General features: G+C 39.5%; 2 protein-coding genes across 4 annotated transcripts in view; one reads left to right on the forward strand and one right to left on the reverse strand.

Annotated features, from left to right (window-relative positions):
* Positions 1 to 20843, reverse strand: part of CRYBG3 (crystallin beta-gamma domain containing 3) — a 127683-nt gene that overhangs the window by 11720 nt on the left and 95120 nt on the right. For all 3 annotated transcript variants that reach the window (XM_047876289.1, XM_047876287.1, XM_047876288.1), the window contains 2 exons: positions 20085 to 20194; positions 10065 to 10191 (listed from right to left, as the gene is read on the reverse strand). In XM_047876289.1, the coding sequence (XP_047732245.1) occupies positions 10065 to 10191; positions 20085 to 20194 (237 nt within the window). The remainder of the gene's footprint in view (positions 1 to 10064; positions 10192 to 20084; positions 20195 to 20843) is intronic.
* On the forward strand, positions 15144 to 16288 carry LOC125175598 (hsp90 co-chaperone Cdc37-like). The gene is given in 1 exon segment (XM_047876300.1): positions 15144 to 16288. A coding segment is annotated over 1 exon segment (1143 nt). The 3' UTR covers positions 16287 to 16288.

The raw sequence follows: 20843 nt of genomic DNA on the forward strand, positions 1-20843 counted from the left end.
GAAAGGCGAAGGAAGAGTCATCCATAGTACCAAATACGTTTGCAATGTGGAGGAAGAGGGTGGCTGTGGCAATGCTGCTGGGGTCTGGGCAATCAGGAGGCAGCTAGAAACCTGTAAGAGAACTCTGAGCGGTGTGCAAGACATGAGGGGTGGAATCTAGGTCACAGGGACTGAGGAATGAGTGGTGAGAAATTGTAGACAGGGTGCGTGGGATTGCACATTTTAGAGAATGTTGGTGAAGAGAAAGAGGGAAATGGGCTGGTGGCCCATAAGAATGCTTATGGGCACAGTGGCATAGGATAGAAAAAGCTCAACAATGTAAGACGAGAGGGATGGTTCTAAGGAAGAAGCGAGATGTCCAGTCCATTGTTTCCCATCAGTACAGAACCTCTGACTAGGAATCAGTCCATGAAGGGAAATATCACTTTGAAAAGATGAACTATACTTCCTCTGAAATACAAGGAAAGATAGAAAAAGAATGCCAAAGAAATTTCCAGGTAAATGTGTGAGTTAGTTTCTCTTTACATTATGTGGCAAAGGTTACCTGATGAGGGAAGAAGGTATGAAGTACTATCCAACAGCACTTTCTGCAGTGGCAGAAATGCTGCTTATCTGTACTTATCAGCCACATGTGGTCACTGATCATTTGAAATTCGGCTTGTGTAACCAAGGGACTGAATTTGTTTTATTTTAATTAAGTAAATATTAAATATAAATATGATGTTATAAATCTAATGTAAATAAATAAGAAATAATGACGTGGCTAGTGTATGGTAATGGAGAGTACAGATTTAGGGATTAGAGGATACTGTAAAAGAACGTCACAATCACTGTGTGCAGTGAGACAGTAAGGTAAGCCTTAAAGGGCTGTCCAGGAGCACTGATTTTCCCTCAGTAAACACCACAAACTGGGTCAGGAATAGGGCTTCATCTCTAGTCACTGAGTGACCACAGGTAAGATTCGGCACCTCTTCTGCTATCTGCAAAATAAAAACTGGAAGCATCCCAACAGCTTATGGAAGAAATGTCCTTACAGGAGTCCAGAGCAGCAGGTAAAAATAGCAGATTCTAAATTACCCACTAAAACTGGTGACTGAAGATGGATAATCAAAATCCACAGATAAGCCCCTGCCTTTACTGTTGGACTTTCTCCAACATCTTCACCCTTAAGCTTTTAAAAAAGCATTTCAGCTTATCTCTTCATACATCTTCTGGTTGAGTTACTAACTAGTAAGGAAGGGCAGCCAGGCAAGGAGCCCAGACAGGGCTCACAGTCAATTGTTAGCAACATTCTCCCCAGTGAAGAGCCTGCTGGGGTAGAATGGCAGATGCCTCTATTAAAGGCATTTAAGGCTGACATAATGTAACTGTTTTAAACCCAAGAGGGAAAAAAATTAAAAGCTTACTAGGAGAATGCAATTTAAATGCTAAGCATTATTCTAAGAAAAATAGGACCTGTGTACATTTTTCTTCCTCTTTTGCAAAACGCAAAGACATTTTTAAAAAGATGGCCATTATCCCTCAAACTGAATCAAATTCACTCCCGAATAGCAATTCTGAATCTAGAAATTTGTCTTTGGGAAACAATGTAAAATGCGGTGCAGGGGATCACAAAAGATGGTTTTAAAATGATGATGCAGGAAGACAGAGAACAAAATTGTAAAGAATGATACAGTATTTTTTTAATGTTTATTTACTTTTGAGAGAGGGAGAAACAGAGTGTGAGCAGGGGAGGGGCAGAGAGCGAAGGAGACACAGAATCTGAACCATGCTCCAGGCTCTGAGCTGTCACACAAAGCCCGACGTGGGGCTTGAACTCATGAGCTGTGAGATCATGACCTGAGCCAAAGTCAGCCGCCCAACTGACTGAGCCACCCAGGCACCGAGACAGTATGTTTTATGAGTTTACATAAATCAGTAAAAACAACCTGCTGCTCCACTAACAGCAATGGGCTATCACCAAGTGGTCCCATTGACTAGACTTCTCATTTGAGAACATCTATTATCTCTACGCTTACAGTTATCCACCCTCTAGAGGTCTGATCTATATTTAAACTTGATTTTTCTCTATTTAAGTTGTTTAAATTTAAATGGTTTTAATTTTTAAATGTACTTAAATTTATAGATGCATTTGATTTATACATGTACTTAAAGGTTAGGAACATCAACATAAGTGCTAATGTGGAAAGAACAGTGGAAGGTGGTAGTTAGGTAATCATTCAGAAAAAAGTATGAAGAACTACTTTAAAATCCTATTTTTCTGATACATTTTCCAGACATGAAAATAGGAATATAGACTATTAGTAGTCTTCAAAACTGCAGATGACAGAATAATCTGAACTTTCCAAGGACAACAGAAAACACCAGAATTTAACTACAATTTGAGCTCTACAAATGTCTTGGCCTCAGTCCATGTTAACTTAGAAGACAGTCAACCATTTTGGGCCAAAGGCTCTTCTTAGGGGTCAATAGTAATGGGACATTCCTGCTGGGTTAAGTCTAAGGCAAAAATCAGACAGTTTCTAAAAGGAGAACATAGTTAAGAAAGAAAAAGAATCCTTGAACAAATTGTATGAACGAACTTTTAAGAAGAAAAAAACCCTCCACCTCATCCCATCAACTAAACCACATTTTAAGTGACAAGACTAGTAATAATTAATATATACAGCACTTTCATATGCACCAGACATTATATGTAAATATATCCATCCACAACTCCTTATCCATTGTTCAGCACACAAAAACCTTAGTCTAAGTCCCCCACCCCCCCCTTTTTTTTTTCTTAACTCAATTGGCAGCAAAATCTGACCTGAATAAGTAGAGGGCTACTTATAATATTTCTCCAATATGTGTAGCCATAAATATATTTGCTACAGTAATAGGAATGTGTTACGGGGTGCTACTTAAAACGCTTTTGCAGTGTTTCCTTAAGTGCTATGTATGAACCGTATCACTGTTTAAAATGGGGAAAATATCCCAAATCCCAAAATATATTCAGATTAGTGGACTATGAATCTATTTACTTATTTAATCCACACAACTTCCCTTTGATGTGGGGGCTATTTTTAACCCCACTTTACAGATGAAGAATCTGTACACAGGTCACACGCAGTAAGTGTAAGAGCTGGCATTTGCGTCTACAAAGTATGACCCCAGAGGCTGTGTTCTTAACCCCTACACTGTGGCTCTAACATATTCTAAATGCCAGTAGTTTTAATGGCGAATGTCTGGAGCACTTGACTCCCAACTTGGTCAGTTGGGCAACGTATATGATCCCTATTCTTACCTCTCTCTCTGGCTTCAAAAGTGTTGTCTGCCACCTGAATTTGAAGTTCTGAGATCCTAGCGAGAGTATTCTGCTAGAGGGACTACATTTATATAAACATATCTTCAGTATAATGGATAAAAATTTTAAATCTAAGTAATTTTTGACTTAGAAAAAAACTATAGACCTTTACTTTAGCAACTGTAGAGTTCTTTGAGTTTCAAATCACCATATATATGGAAGAGGTGTTGACAATTCCTCAGGGTTATATTAATTGGTTAGACTCTAAATATAACGTATACTTTTCAAAATATTCAGCAATCAGCCATGAGAACAGCCATATCCATATAGCCTGACAACATCAATTCATCTCAATCTTTGCCAAATGAACAATGCCTAGCTAAAACAGGAAATACAAGTAAGATGAATTAAAGGAAAGTAACCATAATGCATACTTCTAAAACCATTCCATTCAAGAGCAATACCAAACAGTGTGTTGGCAAAAAGTTATGTAAAATGATACAAATTTAAATAAGGCTCATAAATGTCTAATATGACTCTAATCTGGAATCTTTTAAGTTTGGCATATTAAAAACAAAAATATATAAATACCTTCAACCTGCCACGCTAATGGTAGTCTTCATGTTGCTTAGTGAGTATTAATTATGGTCTATGAGCTCAATTAGTGAGTGCTTATGAGCTAAGGGCTGTACATGCAGTGGCTTGTTTAAACCTCACACTTTATTAGACGAGAAAGTTGAGGCTTAGGGTAGTCAGAAACATGTCCAGGGCCACTCAGCTAACAAGTAAGGGTCTGTCAGGCTCCCAGACTTCACCAGTTAACTATAATCCTCCTCAGAAAACTGCTTTCATTTGGTTTAGAAAATCAGTTTCATTCTAGATCTACCTTTCTAATTGGTTTCCCCTCTCCACTTTTTAAGAAAATTATTTGCACCTATTTAAAAGAAGCTAAACATTAAAAAATAATATATAGATGGACTATGTACCCATCATCCAAAAGTAATAAATTTTATTATATTTGTACTGAATTTTATAAATACATTAACAGGTACAGCTGAATTTGAACCTCTTCTCTCCAAAGGTAATCACTATGCTGAAGATGTGAGTCCTTCCAGCTCGTATTTTTATAGTTTACTAATGGTTATGCATCCTTTGTTTTTATTTTTTATTTTTTTAATGTTTATTTATTTTGAGAGAGAGAAAGGGAGAGTGTGTGCACACAAGTGGGGGAGGGGCAGAGAGAGAGAGGGAGAGAGAGAATCCCAATCTTGACAGTGCAGAGCCCAATGTTGGGCTTGAACTCACGGACCTGGAGATCACAACTTGAGCATCAACCAAGAGTCGGACATTCAACTTACTGAGCCACCCAGGTACCCCTGCATCTTTTGTTTTTAAATTTCACTTACAGTATCTTACCATAATACCCTTTAGTAATACATGGAACTCACTTTCATTTATTGTAGCCACTGTCTTACATTTCCTCACATGGATGTGCTGTGGCTCCTTCTCATCCATCAATAAACTGCAACAAACATCCTTATTCCACTGCCCTGCCTACAGCACCACCTCATGTAACTGACACTGTTTCCAAAAACTGTGTATGAATAATCCCACTTCTCTGCCACCAAACCAAACCATTCAAATGTTTCTATTTAAAGTAAGGCAATATTACCTTATTATTATTTTATTTTGCATTTACTTGATCACTAGTGAAGTTTAATATTTTTTGCATATCCTTTAGCCATTTTTCTCTCTTCTATGAACTATTCACATCCTCCTAAGTTTTGAAATATGTTTTTCTTTTTTTCTCAATTGATTTGAGAGTTCTTTTTATATTCTGTACACTAAACCTTTGCAGGTTTTATAAGGGCTGCAAATATACCCTCCTAAGTCTGTGGCTTGTTGTGGTAGGCTGAATAATGTTCCCTCACCTCCACACCTCTCACCCCTACCCAACCCCCAAAATGTCCACATCCTAATCCCTAAAACCTGTGAATATGTTACCTGACATGGTAAATGGGACTTTGTAGATGTGACTAACAGTTAAAAAACTTGAAGCGGGGATATTAGTCTGGATTATCCACAGAGGCCTAATATAGTCACAAGGGTCCTTATCAGAGGGAGGCAGGAGGGTCAGAGATACAGGACAGAGAGAAGTTGGGGTGATGCACTTTGAAGACAGACAACGGCCATGAGTCAAGGAATGCTGAGGAGGTTGAGAAGCTGGAAAAGGTAAGGAAACCGCTTCTCCCCTTAGCATCTTCCAGAAGGAATGCGGTCTTGCCAGGACCATATTTTTATCAGGCTAAGACCATTTTAGACCTTCTGACCTCTAGAACTGTAATATGGTTTGTTGTTTTAAGTCACTAAGTTTGTGGTAATTTGTTATAGCAGCAATAGGAAATGAATACACTTGCCTTTTCCCTTTCTCTTACTGACATGTACATTTTGTTTTAAATCCATTCTACTCCAATACTATTAGGCTAGTTTCCATATTTTCTTGTAAGTTTTAAAGTTTGTTTTTCACATTTAGGTTGCCACAATCCATCTGGAACTTATTTCTGCATTTGGAGTAAAGCAAGATTCTAACTCTATCTTTTTCCATGTAAAGAGCCAATTGTCCCAACACCAATTTATTTAATAGTTCATAATAGCCCCATTGTAACCTATTTCAGTCACCTTCCAATTCCATTATTTATGTAGGTCAGTTTCTATGCTATCCTATTCCCCAGTTCTGTGTTCTTCCCTTGCACCAATACCCACTGTCTTTATTACTATTGCTGTATAATGCAATATATATTTGGTAGGACAAGTGACCCTGTCTGTTGTTGTTAGTAAGAAAATTATCTTGGCTGTTTTGGATCCCTACCTTTTCCAAATTTAGGATAAGCTTGTCATGTTTTACCATCTCACCCTAAAAAGGCACTATCCTAGAAAGTCAAAAGATTCTGTAAGCATCTTGCCTGAAGTTGTAATAATTTGGAGAGGACCACAACTTCACAATATTGAGTCATTTCAATCTATAAAAGATTATTATCTCTTCATCTTTTATGCCCTTCGATAAAGTTTTTATTATTTTCTCCATAAATGACTTACTTGCCTTGTGGTTTGACTTATTCTTAAGTATCCTATAGTTTCATTGGCATTTACCTTGTATCCAGAAACTTCTTAAAACTTCATATTAACTCTAATAATTTGACAACTTTCTTTCTTTAAACATTTTTTGGATTTTATCTTATTCAAGTGTTTGGGGATCCAGAATCACGAATAGAAATGGTGATAGTAGATACCTTTGTCTTCTGCCTAACTTTAAGGGGAAATGCTTCAAATGTCTCACTAGGAAGTGTGATGTTTAGTCTGCAGGGTTTTGCTGGCCTTCATTTTAAAATTGTATGCAATAGTTTAAACTATTAACTAAATGTGGATTCAGCTGAAAAGTTTAATAGTAACCAAACTCTCAGACACGTTATAAACTCATTGCTTCCTTTCATTCTGTGGCTGGATTTACAGTCTTCGACTATTTATGGGTGTGTTCCTTATTTAGCATGCTTGCACAGAATCAATCACTGCCTTGCCAATTCTTACTCTACCTCTTAATATCATTATGTCATCACAGTTATAATTTCATTTGAAGTTTTTCTACAGCCTCTTGTTACAATGTTTCTTTTGCTTTGCCTGTTTATAGCTGCCAGGATTGGATTATTACTTCAAAGGAGGCCAACTTCCATGCCAGGCCACCATGGAGACACTAAAGAAGTAATGAGCAGAATGCTGCTCCCATGGAAACGCAATAAAAGGTTACCTCACACACTACTGGGCCAATGCTTAAAGCATTTATATAGGTTCCCCACTCACCTTCAGCTCCTAACCAACTGTTCTGGGGACTGTTATATGGCATAACTTTATTGGAAGCTAATCTACTATGTTATTCCCTCAAACCACATGAGTCCTAATGCTGGATATATTGTTTTGCATGCCCAATTAGAAATATACCCAAGATGCTTATTTGCAACAGAACTAAAGGCTGACAAAGATTTGAAAATACCTAACAGTTTCTTTACATATGAGTTAAGTGAGGTACAAATAAATTAAGTGATTTTCCCAATATCACCTTAGTGAAAGGAGAACTATAAAATATACTCCTAAGGTCCTTTCACTATAAAATGACTGCAAATTATCCATGGGCTTCTAGAATGTAACATATGTCTAGACAAACAGAAATCAAGCAAACTGTCATCTGCAAAACATACTCATCTTGTACGAAGAGGAAGTCTTAAAACTCCTCAACATTATTCCATTATGACACTTTAACAGTAATTCACAGCATGTCTGGGAATGCTAACTACAGGCAACACCCTCAGAATTCTGCAGTTGTAACTAATTAAAGCAAAATCAAGAATTAGTCCATATACATGTCAACTCAACTGGACAGAAACATTTTCCAGAATCCCACTGGACTGTGGCTTACACAGTGACATTAACAAATCTGGAGGAAAAGGTGGGGGCAGTGGGGGTGCAGACTGAAGCAGAGAAGCAGGATAGGTAGAGGGTGTCTAGCATTTTCCAGGATTTGGAGAATGTAAACACCTGGGACCCTCAGGAGTCTCTTCTGTGGGGAAGGTTAGCTGAGTAAACTCATCTCAAGATACCTACTTCATTTTACCTAGATCTTATGCTCAACAAATAACCTTCTGAGGACTATTTCAGTTTTCTATGTTCTAGAGAGGGGGAAAAAATGCTCAGGACAGAATTCTCAAGCATTCTAGCCATGAGAATCCACCTTCTACAGATTACTGTATTGACCTGGTTCATTTATCAATCTCCTAGGTCGGATCAACTCAGGGTGTCAGGGCCACCAGCGTGAAGCACGGTGGAATTCACCAAACAAATGTTACCTGTTAAAGTCTCTTCATGGTCATCTGGGGGGTCTTTGTTGGGATGCCCAACCTTACCTCACATTCCTTCCATTTCAAAACCAAACCTACTGCCTAAATATATCTTCAACAAAGACTTTTCAAAGATTTAAAAACATACCGTGTAAAAGCATTAAGACAATGAATGTGTTGTCCTTACATAAACTGGATATATTCTTTAATCAGTTCTTAGAGAGAAAAGGCTATAGCTCCCAGGTCCTTCCTAAGACGCACCTTCGTCTATACTGCTTGGGTTTCACAGAACCAAAATAGTGACACACAACGGCACGGTAAAACTTAAAAACATTTCTTCTATTTTCATTCCTTATTTTAATTATTCACTTTTGACTTCATGAGTGTAAACTCTTCAAAGAAAAACAGTAATACTCATTAATTTTGATTGATTCTAAAGCTCCCTCCCTAAAAATTTAGTTGGTTTAGCTCACTGAAATAGAAGTCCTGCAAAATCCTTTCAAGATGGTACTTTCATATTTAGAACTACATATACAAAATAAGTATCTGTCTGCTGGCTTGACCACTAAAAATTGCTAAGAAAATTCCTTTCCCAGTAAATGTGGACTACTTTCCAATGTCTTTTTCAACTGTATCAATACTTGGAGAGACTGAACAGACCACATTCTTTTTTCCCCCTTTCTGTTTTTTGTCCAACAGACAGGAAGTATCAATCAATAGCCACTTAAGTCTTTACCAGTTGGTGTCTAAGATGCAACTGAGAGAGACCGAGGACTGTTTCTATTTTTGTTCCTCAACCAAGACTCTATTCTTAGCCTGATACCAAGAATACTCTATCCAGGAAGGTCTTGAAATAAGGCTACATTGCTTAGGCTGGGATCAAAGTTTCTTCTGGAGTCAGCTCTGGTTGAAAGGTCTCAGTCATTCATACCATTATGCAGGGCTTCAAATTATCTCATCTCTGTGTAAACCTCAGCTTTGACCAAATGCTCCAAGGGAATGATCACAATCAGACATCTTGAAAATATCCCAGATCCTCATTACTTCCTCTGCCCAGACCTACAAACATGGAGCACAGAACTGATGCTGCAGAGTAGTGATCCTGTTTTGCTCACATCAAAATTCTGAGTAAATAGGACAGAAAGGAAAAACCTCTTACTCTACAGATGTGGGTCTCCAAGGTGACCCAGGTAATTCTGCACACAGCAGGCAGGAAATCCCTAGTTCCCTCAGACAAAGGTGTGAAATCAGTACCAGTGGCCATATCAGGACCCAGGCCTTAAAGTAACATTGTGTGACTTATCAAGTAGGATAATAAAATTATCAGGTTATTATTTTTATTAAGCAGCTGCAACAATTACAACTAACAGTTATAGCTAATTAATAGCTAATGTTTAATGACTGTTCACCATGTGCTGGGCATTTTATAAGCATCATTTCACTCAATATCCCAGGAGACTTATAAAGTACTATTATTTTTCATAGACAAGGAAACTGCGTAACTTTACTAATGTCATCCAAAATGGTTAAAATATCAAACTGAGATTTAAGCCTAGGTCTATACATATTACTATAGGTCCTGAGTTTTGAACTCTTGCTTTAAAAAATATATATGATGCATATATATATGTATGATATATATATATATATTTTATATGTATCATATATATGTATATCATATATGTAAAATATAAAATATATATATATATGATACATATATCAGTCTTACGTTTTGGATTTCATGAGTGAATCTCAATTTTACAGTCCATGAATAAATATTCATACTGTTATATTTACCCGTGTTATCACTTCTTCCAACATCACATCATTTATGGTAATTAAACAGGACAAGAAAAAAGTCTTATAATTATGCACCCAAGCAAAGTACTTACATAGTCAATGGGCTTGAGGGATTTAACTCTAGATGTTGGGCAGCCACAGGAAGTAAGGTCAGCATAGAGGCCTTCTTCTAATACACACTGATTATTAGAAATGTCCTCTTGGTAATATAGGAGCCAGCTTAAAAACAAGCAATAAGACATTCGGACAAATTACATCAGTTGACATCTCAGGCTCATCATCATGCTGTGGGGAACCAGGGAAGGAGTAGGACATCAAAGTCATGGTGCTGACCAGCAGCAAAGACCCAGCTTCAGTTTAAAGAAACAACTACCACTATCATTTACTGACTGCTTACCATGTGCTAGACATGTGCTAGGTACTTTACCTATATTATCACACTGTGTCCTCAATTCTATGAAGTAGAAACATATCCTTATTTTTATAGGCAACAAAACTAAGTATTAGAAAGGTTAGGTAATTTGCCCGAGGTCTCCTCAACTGTTAAATGACAGCGTTGCAATTTGAAACAAGACATCTGCTTTACGCTAAAGACATTAGCTTCATTTGGTATCTCCAAGTACACAACCTTGGGATCAGATTATGGTAATTATTAAGTACTTGAACAGATTAGAAAAATACTGCTTGTGTTTCTTTTAGGAAAAACAATTAATTTGTATCCTTATTTAATGATGAGCCTGATGTCAGTGTAGGGGAGTAAAGAAACCAGACTCCTAACATCACATGACAGTAAATAAAATCTATCACCTGTACATCTGATAGCTAATGGAGATTTTTAAAAAGAAGTAAGCCCATTAAGAATCTTTGGTAGTGAATTATCTTCAATACACCACTCATCAAAAACTTGGTTAAGACCTATGCCCTTTTGAAAAGAAGGAGCCCGGGGCGCCTGGGTGGCGCAGTCGGTTAAGCGTCCGACTTCAGCCAGGTCACGATCTCGCGGTCTGTGAGTTCGAGCCCCGCGTCGGGCTCTGGGCTGATGGCTCAGAGCCTGGAGCCTGTTTCCGATTCTGTGTCTCCCTCTCTCTCTGCCCCTCCCCCGTTCATGTTCTGTCTCTCTCTGTCCCAAAAATAAATAAACGTTGAAAAAAAAAATAAAAAAAAAAAAAAGAAAAGAAGGAGCCCGAGGGAGAAATGAACTGGCTGTTACTACTTCACTTCTGGTGTGTTTGAGTTTTAACCTTATACTTTAAGACCACAAGAACTGTACTCTTGCTAGACCAGGTTAACTTAGGATAACCACAGATATGCTCTGTAACATTGTAATTAGTCTCATATCTTCTATGTAATTGGGCATTTTATCAAAGGTTTTCAACGTGTTAGGCATGGAGTTAGCCCTTCCTGCGCATAATTTATTTGGCCCTTATAAGAATCCTTTGAGGTAGGTACTGTTATTATCCCTCCTTTACAGATGAGAAAAATGATTCAGGCAGATGATCCAATTTGTTAAAGGTTATATATCTAGGAAGTGGTGGAACTGGTCTTTAATCCAGGTCTTCCAGGTACTCAAGCAACCACCAGGGTTCCTGTATTCTTTTATAAGACTGCAGTTTAATAAACTACACACAACACAATTTTAAATTACACACACACACACCAAGAAAGAGAGAGAGGGAGAGGGAGAGGGAGACGGAGAGAGAGAGAGAGAGAGAGAGAGAGAGAAAATATTCCTTACATAAAGCAAACACAGGACCAATTTGTTCCAGATTTCAGTGTCAGGAAAAACACTTTCCTCCAGAAAACCTTCAATACTTCCATATGCCACTAACTAATTTTTTATCTTAGTGGAGAAGAAACTCAGAGCCAAATACTAGTAACAAAATTATTTTAGATAATAAGAGTTGCAGATAATCTACTTAACTTATAGTACCCTATTTTATGTGTTTTAATATCGTAAAACCCTCATATCCTTTTTTGTAAGTATAAAAATAATAACATACACAGAGAAGTTCAAACTAGTTAGAGCTATAGAAAATCTGAGAGGGAAAGACTGGTGGAGTTAGGGTTAATCAAGAAGGTTGACAGAGAGAATCGGTATGGACTGGGTGGACTGATCCTTAAAGATATACTCAGTTTAATATCAAATGGAGGCTACAAACATATATACCAATAGGAGGCCAAGCAGGTAATATACATGAGTAGCATACCAGGTTAAAAAAAAAAAAAGCTGGAAATATATCCTATGGTACACTGGGACCACATATCCCATTTACTTAACACTAGCTAATAATTGCCAAAGGTGAATGGTTCTTAAGGTTTTCAAATCTTTTGATTTTTTAAAGAGAAGGTGAAAAACACCCTAAACCAAAATACTGATACATTTTTGTTTAACATACTGTGTAGGCCAAACAAATAACATTGCTGGTTAGTTAGCTTTACCTGAAACCTACAGCATTTCCTATAGAGCAGGGATTAGCCAACTATAGCCTGTGGTTGTAAAATCTGTCCCATTGCCAGCTTTAATACAAACCACAAGCTAAGACTGCTTTTCACATGCTTCGGTTTTTTTTATGTTTATTTATTTTTGAGAGCGCGCGCGCGCACGCGCGCGCACACACACACACACACACACACACACACACACACACAGACAGGCAGAGGAGGGGCAGAGAGAGGGAGACACAGAATGCAAAACATGTTCCAGGCTCTGAGCTGTCAGCACAGAGCCTGATGTGGGGCTTGAAACCACAAACCACGAGATCATGATCTGAGCTGAAGCTGGATGCTTAACCAACTGAGCCACTCATGCTTCAGTGGTTTTAAAAAATTAAAAGAGGGGGCGCCTGGGTGGCGCAGTCGGTTAAGCGTCCGACTTCAGCCAGGTCACGATCTTGCGGTCCGTGAGTTCGAGCCCCGCGTCGGGCTCTGGGCTGATGGCTCAGAGCCTGGAGCCTGTTTCCAATTCTGTGTCTCCCTCTCTCTCTGCCTCTCCCCCGTTCATGCTCTGTCTCTCTCTGTCCCAAAAATAAATAAACGTTGAAAAAAAAAATTTTTTTTAAAAATTAAAAGAATAGCTTGTGATACGTAAATATACTGTGCAATTCAAATTTCACTGACTAGCATTTTATTGAAACACAGTAATGCCCATTTATCGATCTTCTGTGGCTGATTTAGTGCTTACAATGGCAGTGCTGAGTAGCTGGGACACAGCCTGTGTGGCTCACAAAGCTAAAAATACTTACTACCTGACCCTTATAGAAAAGGTTGCTAACTGACCCCTGGTATAAGTAAGGAAAAAAAAAAAAAATACTCAACTGAGTAAATGTTGGAAGAGGGGAAGACAGGGAGACAGTGTAAGGATAGAATGGGAATGGATGGGAAAAATGAGACTGCTGATAGTAAGCCCTGGAAAAGGAGGCATTTAACCATACATTTGGGGGTCCAATTCTGGAGTCTCTATTCTATTCCATTGGTCTATGTGTCTGTTTTTGTGCCAATACCATGCTGTCTTCATGATCATAGCTTTGTAGTAGAGGCTAAAGTCTGGGATTGTGATGCCTCCCGCTTTGGTCTTCTTCTTCAATATTACTTTGGCTACTCAGGGTCTTTTGTGGTTCCATACAAATTTTAGGATTGCTTATTCTAGCTTCGAGAAGAATGCTGGTGCAATTTTGATTGGGATTGCATTGAATGTGTAGATAGCTTTGGGTAGTATTGACATTTTAACAATATTGATTCTTCCAATACATGAGCACAGAATGTTTTTCCATTTCTTTATATCTTATTCAGTTTCCTTCATAAGCTTTCTATAGTTTTCAGCATATAGATCTTTGACATCTTTGGTCAGGTTTATGCCTCAGTATTTTACGCTTCTTGGTGCAATTGTGAATGTGATCAGTTTCTTTGTCTTTTTGTTGCTTCATTATTAGTGTACAAGAATGCAACTGATTTCTGTACATTGATTTTGTATCCCGCGACTTTGCTGAATTCATTTATCAGTTCTAGCAGAATTCTAGTAGAATTCATGTATCAGTTGTAGACTCTTTGGTGGGGTCTGCAGGGTTTCCATGTATAATATCACATCATGTGCAAAAAGAGAAAGCTTGACTTCATCTTTGCCAATTTTGATGCCTCTGATTTCTTTTTGTTGTCTGATTGCTGATGCTAGAACTTCCAACACTATGTTAAACAACAGCGGTGAGAGTGGACATCCCTGTCGTGTTCCTGACCTCAGGGGGAAAGCTCTCAGTTTTTCCCCATTGAGGATGATACTAGCTGTGGGCTTTTCATAAATGGCTTTTATGATGTTTCTGTATGATCCTTCTATCTCGACTCTCTCGAGGGTCTTTATTAAGAAAGGATGCTGTATTTTGTCAAATGCTTTTTCTGCATCAATTGACAGGATCATATGGTTCTTATCTTTTCTTTTATTAATGTGATGCATCACGTTGATTGATTTGCCAATGTTGAACCAGCCCTGCAGCCCAGGAATGAATCCCACTTGCTCATGGTAAATAATTCTTTTTATATGCTGTTGAATTCGATTTGCTAGTCTCTTATTGAGCATTTTTGCATCCATATTCATCAGGGATACTGGCCTGTAGTTCTCTTTTTTTGTTGGGTCTCTGTCTGGTTTAGGAATCAAAGTAATGCTGGCTTCATAGAATGAGTCTGAAAGTTTTCCTTCCCTTTCTATTTTTTGGAAAAGCTTGAGAAGGCTAGGTATTATCTCTGCTTTAAATATCTGGTAGTATTCCCCAAGGAAGCCATCTAGTCCTGGACTCTTATTTGTTGGGAGATTTTTGATAACTGATTCAATTTCTCACTGGTTATGGGTATGTTCAAGTTTTCTATTTCTTCCTGTTTGAGTTTTGGAAGTGTGTGGGTGTTTAGGAATTTGTCCATTTCTTTCAGGTTGTCCAGTCTGTTGGCATATAATTTTTCATAGTATTCCCTGATGAATGTTTGTATTTCTGATGGATTGGTTGTAATAATTCCATTTTCATTCATGATTTTATCTATTTGAGTCATCTCCCTTTTCTTTTTGAGAAGCCTGGCTAGAGGTTTATCAATTTTACTTATTTTTTCAAAAAAACCAACTCTTGGGTCTCCAGCGCTGCCGCTGCCAGACTCAGAGCTGGAGCCCATGCAGGCTGAGCTGCTGAGGCAAGATGGTGGACTATAGCGTGTGGGACCACATCGAGGTGTCTGACGATGAGGACGAGATGCACCCCAAAATCCACACGGCCAGTCTCCTCTGCTGGCGGCACCAGGCCCGGGTGGAGCGCATGGAGCAGTTCCAGAAGGAGGAGGAGGAGCTGGAGAGGGGCTGCCGCCAGTGCAGGCGCAAGGTGGCCGAGTGCCAGTGGAGGCTGAAGAAGCTGGAGGCCGCGGAGGGCGAGGGCAGCAAGGCGGAGCTAGAGCGGCTGCAGGCTGAAGCTCAGCAGCTGCGCAAGGAGGAGCGGAGCTGGGAGCAGAAGCTGGAGGAGATGCGCAAGAAGGAGAAGAGCATGCCCTGGAACATGGACACACTCAACAAAGACGGCTTCAGCAAGAGCATGGTCAATACCAAGCCAAAGCAGACGGAGGAGTCGTTGGAGGAAGTGAGGGAGCAGAAACACAAAACGTTCGTGGAGAAGTATGAGAAACAGATCAAGCACTTTGGCATGCTCCGTCACTGGGACGACAGCCAGAAGTACCTGTCGGACAATGTCCATCTGGTGTGCGAGGAAACCACCAACTACCTTGTCATCTGGTGCATTGACCTAGAGGTGGAGGAGAAATGTGCACTCATGGAGCAGGTGGCCCACCAGACCATCGTCATGCAGTTCATCCTGGAGCTGGCTAAGAGCCTGAAGGTGGATCCCTGTGCCTGCTTCCGGCAGTTCTTCACCAAGATCAAGACAGCCGACCGCCAGTACATGGAGGGCTTCAACAACGAACTGGAGGCCTTCAAGGAGCGCATGTGGCGCCGCACCAAGATGCGCATGGAGAAGGCCATGAAGGAATAGGAGGAGCAGCAGCGCCGGAAGTGGCTCGGCCCGGGCGGTTTGGACCCCGTGGAGGTCTACCAGTCTCTCTCTGAGGAACTACAGAAATGCTTCGACGTGAAAGATGTGCAGATGCTTCAAGACGCCATCAGCAAGATGGACCGCACCGATGCTAAGTACCACATGCAGCCCTGCATCGACTCTGGCCTCTGGGTCCCCAACTCCAAGTCCAGCGGGGCCAAGGAAAGGGAGGAGACAGGCCCTGGGGACCCCTTTCTGGAAGCTGGCCCCAAGCCAGGCGACAAGAAGGATGTCAGTGAGTGACTCGCCCCGGCTTCCGCCTGCCTGCCCGCAGGCCTCTGTGTGCCCCTTTTCAGAAAACGAAAATAGATCCCTCTCCCCAGCTCCTGGCTTCCTCCACTTTCGCTGCTCCCGCCCAGCCTGGGTCAGGGAGAGAGCTGCCCCCATCCCACTGCCCCCACCTCAGTGCTCATCCAAGTCTCTGCTTTGAGTCAAGGGGCTTCACTGCCTGCAGGCCACCCCCACACCCCACCCATCAGCATTATGCCAAAGGCCTGAGGGTCCAGGGAGGGGTGGAGGTCGCTAGGCTGGTCTGTGGGGTGTGGGGAGGGTCGCAAGCCCAGAGGCCTGCTCCAGTCACTATGGGCTCTGTTTTCACTGTTCATCTGCTCTCGAGTCTTCTATATGGTAAACAGCAATGATCTACCAATAAAGGATTTCAGATGCTCAAAAACAAACAAACAAAAAACCAACTCTTGGTTTCATTGTTTAGCTCTACAGTTTTTTTAGATTCTATATTATTTATTTCTGCTCTGATCTTTATTATTTCTCTTCTTCTGCTGGGTTTGGGGTGTATTTGCTGTCCTGCTTCTAGTTCTTTTAGGTGTGCTGTTAGATTTTGTATTTGGGATTTTTCTTGTTTCTTGAGATAGGCCTGGATTGCAATGTATTTTCCTCTCAGGACTGCCTTTTCTGCATCCCAAAGCATTTGGATTGTTGTATTTTCATTTGTTTCCATATATTTTTAATTTCTTTAATTACCTGGTTGACCCATTCATTCCTTAGTAGGGTGTTCTTTAACCTCCATGCTTTTGGAGATTTTCCAGACTTTTTCCTGTGGTTGATTTCAAGTTGTGGTCTGAAGGTGTGCATGGTATGATCTCAATTCTTGTATACTTATGAAGGGCTGTTTTGTGACCCAGTATGTGATCTATCTTGGAGAATGATGGCAAACTAATCTTTGACAAAGCAGGAAAGAATATCCAATGGGAAAAGGACAGTCTCTTTAACAAATGGTGCTGGGAAAACTGGACAGCAACATGCAGAAGAATGAAACTAGACCACCTTCTTACACCATACACAAAAGTAAACTCAAAATGGATGAAGGACCTGAATGTGAGACAGGAAACCATCAAAACCCTAGAGGAGAAAGCAGGAAAAAACCTCTCTGACCTCAGCCACAGCGATTTCTTACTCGACACATCTCCAAAGGCAAGGGAATTAAAAGCAAAAATGAACCATTGGGTTCTCGTGAAGATAAAAAGCCTCTGCACTGCAAAGGAAACAATCAACAAAACTAAAAGGCAACCAACGGAATGGGAAAAGATATTTGCAAATGACATATTGGACAAAGGGCTAGTATCCAAAATCTATAAAGAACTCACCAAACTCCACACCCAAAAAGCAAATAATCCAGTGAAGAAATAGGCAGAAGACATGAATAGACATGTCTCTAAGGAAGACATCCAGATGGCCAACAGGCACATGAAAAGATGCCCAATATCACTCCTCATGAGGGAAATACAAGTCAAAACCACACTCAGATACCAACTCACACCAGTCAGAGTGGCTAAAATGAACAAATCAGGAGACTATAGATGCTGGAGAGGATGTGGAGAAACGGGAACCCTCTTGCACTGTTGGTGGGAATGCAAATTGGTGCAGCCGCTCTGGAAAGCAGTGTGGAGGTTCCTCAAAAAATTAAAAATAGATCTACCCTATAACCCAGAAATAGCACTGCTAGGAATTTACCCAAGGGATACAGGAGTGCTGATGCATAGGGGCACCTGTACCCCAATGTTTATAGCAGCACTTTCAACAATAGCCAAATTATGGAAAAAGACTAAATGTCCATCAACTGATGAATGGGTATAGAAGTTGTGGTTTATATACACAATGGAATACTACTTGGCAATGAGAAAGAATGAAATATGGCCTTTGGTAGCAACGTGGATGGAACTGGAGAGTGTTATGTTAAGTGAATAAGTCATACAGAGAAAGACAGATACCATATGTTTTCACTCATATGTGGATCCTGAGAAACTTAACAGAAGACCATAGGGGAGGGGAAGGAAAAAAATAAGTTAGAGAGGGAGAGCGCCAAACCATAAGAGACTCTTGAATACTGAGAACAAACTGAGGGTTGATGGGGAGTGGGAGGGAGGGGAGGGTGGGTGATGGTCACTGTGGAAAGCTCCTGTTGGGAGGAGCACTGGGGGTTGTATGGAAACCAATTGGACAATAAATTTCATATTAAAGAAAAAAAAATACATATATATATAAAGGAGGCATTTGAACTTGGCCTGACTAGTATTAGAGGGACGACTGTGGGATTTAAGGAAAAGTAGTAAAAATATGAAACTGGATTTGGGGACATACAATTGGGCTATAACTGATTTCTGGTCAACAATGGAAAAGTAAGATGTTACTGGAATGGTGCTACTTAGGAGACAGAATTTCTTCAAATGGAAGAACTGGCTCAAGGGAAAAGGAGAATTGATGAATCCAAGATATCTTAAAAAATGAACAAAGAGATTCTGAGGAGTTATTAGGTAAATACTTGAAACAGATCTACCACTGAATTGCACACTTTAAAATGGCTACAGAGGTAACGTGTATTTTATGAATATTTTATAATTAAAAAATGGAGGAATTATGTTTTAGTCTTGAGAATCACATATGGTTCATTTATATCTGAGAAAAATCTATATATTGCTGTAGCTTAAAGAACACAAGATTTATTTTTTTATTTTATTATTATTTTTTAAAGTTTCTTTATTTGAGAGAGTGGGAGAGGGGCAGAGAGAGAGAATCCCAAGCAGGTTCCTCACTGTCAGTGGGGAGCCTGATGTGGGGCTTGAACTCATGAACTGTGAGAATAGGACCTAAACCAAAATCAAGAGTCAGATGCTTAACTGACTGAACCACCCAGGTGCCCCTAGATTTGATTGAAATTTATTAAAATTGATTTTATTTAAAAAATCAAAAAGAATTGACTCTCTCTCTGCCCCTCCCTGCTCACTCGCTCTCTCTCTCTCTCAAAATAAATTTTAAAAAAGGGAGGGGAGGGTACATGTGTAGCTCAGGTGGTTAAGCATCCAACTCTTGACTTTGGCTCAGGTCATGATCTCATGGTTGGGTTTGTGAGTTTGAACCCTACATGGGGCTCTGTGGTGACTGCGCAGGGCCTGATTGGGATTCTCTCTCTTCCTCTCTTTCTGCCCCTCCCCTGCTCACTTGCGCTCTCTCTCTCTCTAAAAAAGAAAGAAAGAAAGAAAGAAAGAAAGAAAGAAAGAAAGAAAGAAAGAAAAAGAAAAAACAAAAGAAAAGACTAAAGCAATCCTGGGTCTAATATTTGGTGTGGGATCTTTGGAACACTAACTCTGAAATCAGGAGTACTCATCTGTGAAACAAGGTTGATTTGATAAAGAATTTCAACAAAATATATATATTTTTTAAATTTAGGAGTACTAGGTCTAATCTGGACAGAAACAAAGTTTTTTAAATAGCATTCTATTATACTATCCAATAAACATACAAGCATTCAAAATATTTAGGAAATAGTCTAAGTTATCAGTGAGAAAATAAAATGACCACAATGCTCCCCAAAATTGGCTCACTAGCATTTCATTTCTCTGTATTACACAATGGTTCATAATACAAGCTAGGAAAAATTACTATAGGTTAATTAGCAGTTGACCAATGACTAAAAGAATGTTTTTAATTCACTGTGAATACAAAATAAACAAGTCAAATCCCTGTGAATTTAAAGCAAATTTAGTTATTGAACGACAGTAGAAAGCACTCAACAAGCATACTTACCAACCCCGAAGAACTTTAAAAGAACATGGCCTGAATGAAGTCAAATCAGAGATTTCTTCTGTAAAATCTACACATTCACCCTGGAACCCTGGTTTACTGAATGCTTTGAGCTAGGAGAACAATAACACAACAATTTAATAGGAAATAACTGTTTGACATTATCACAAAAGCAAATGAAAACCTTTTATTTCCTATATTTATTTAAAAAATTCAGCAAAATATGAGACAGAATTTTATCTATTACCAATGAATCGAGGTTAAGGGTGATCTGCTCTTTAAACTCCCATTGTTTGTTTCCTTACCCATTTCCAGCAATGTCACCATTTATTTACTATTTTCATCCATCTTTTGCATCAGATTCTGGGCACAGGGTCCCAGAAAAAAATTCTACCTGTAAGATTAAATCAGAATCCTTCCTCCACTAAAAATGTGGTCCCTGTCTATTGTGTCAAACAAGCATTATTCCTTGTGGTGAGACGACATGCATAAAATAAGAAGTGATGTAGTGTTAAATACGAAGGCAGTTTCAGCTAGTATGAGGGATGGTTAGTATTAAGTCTTTTCTCTTCCCGAGTCTTGCCGATCCAGTTAATAAAAGGTTGAAGCATGAAGGCATGCCCCTACGTGGCCCTGACAACACAGGAGCAGATGGCAGAGAAAATAATGACGACAAGATTTCTGGAAGATTTACGGTGAACAAAGAAAGACATCCATGTCTTGTATTTTAGCTAAGAGACTTCTGCTTACTGTTAAGAATAT

The sequence above is a fragment of the Prionailurus viverrinus genome, chromosome C2 (assembly GCF_022837055.1).
Source record: "Prionailurus viverrinus isolate Anna chromosome C2, UM_Priviv_1.0, whole genome shotgun sequence".
NCBI lineage: Eukaryota > Metazoa > Chordata > Mammalia > Carnivora > Felidae > Prionailurus > Prionailurus viverrinus.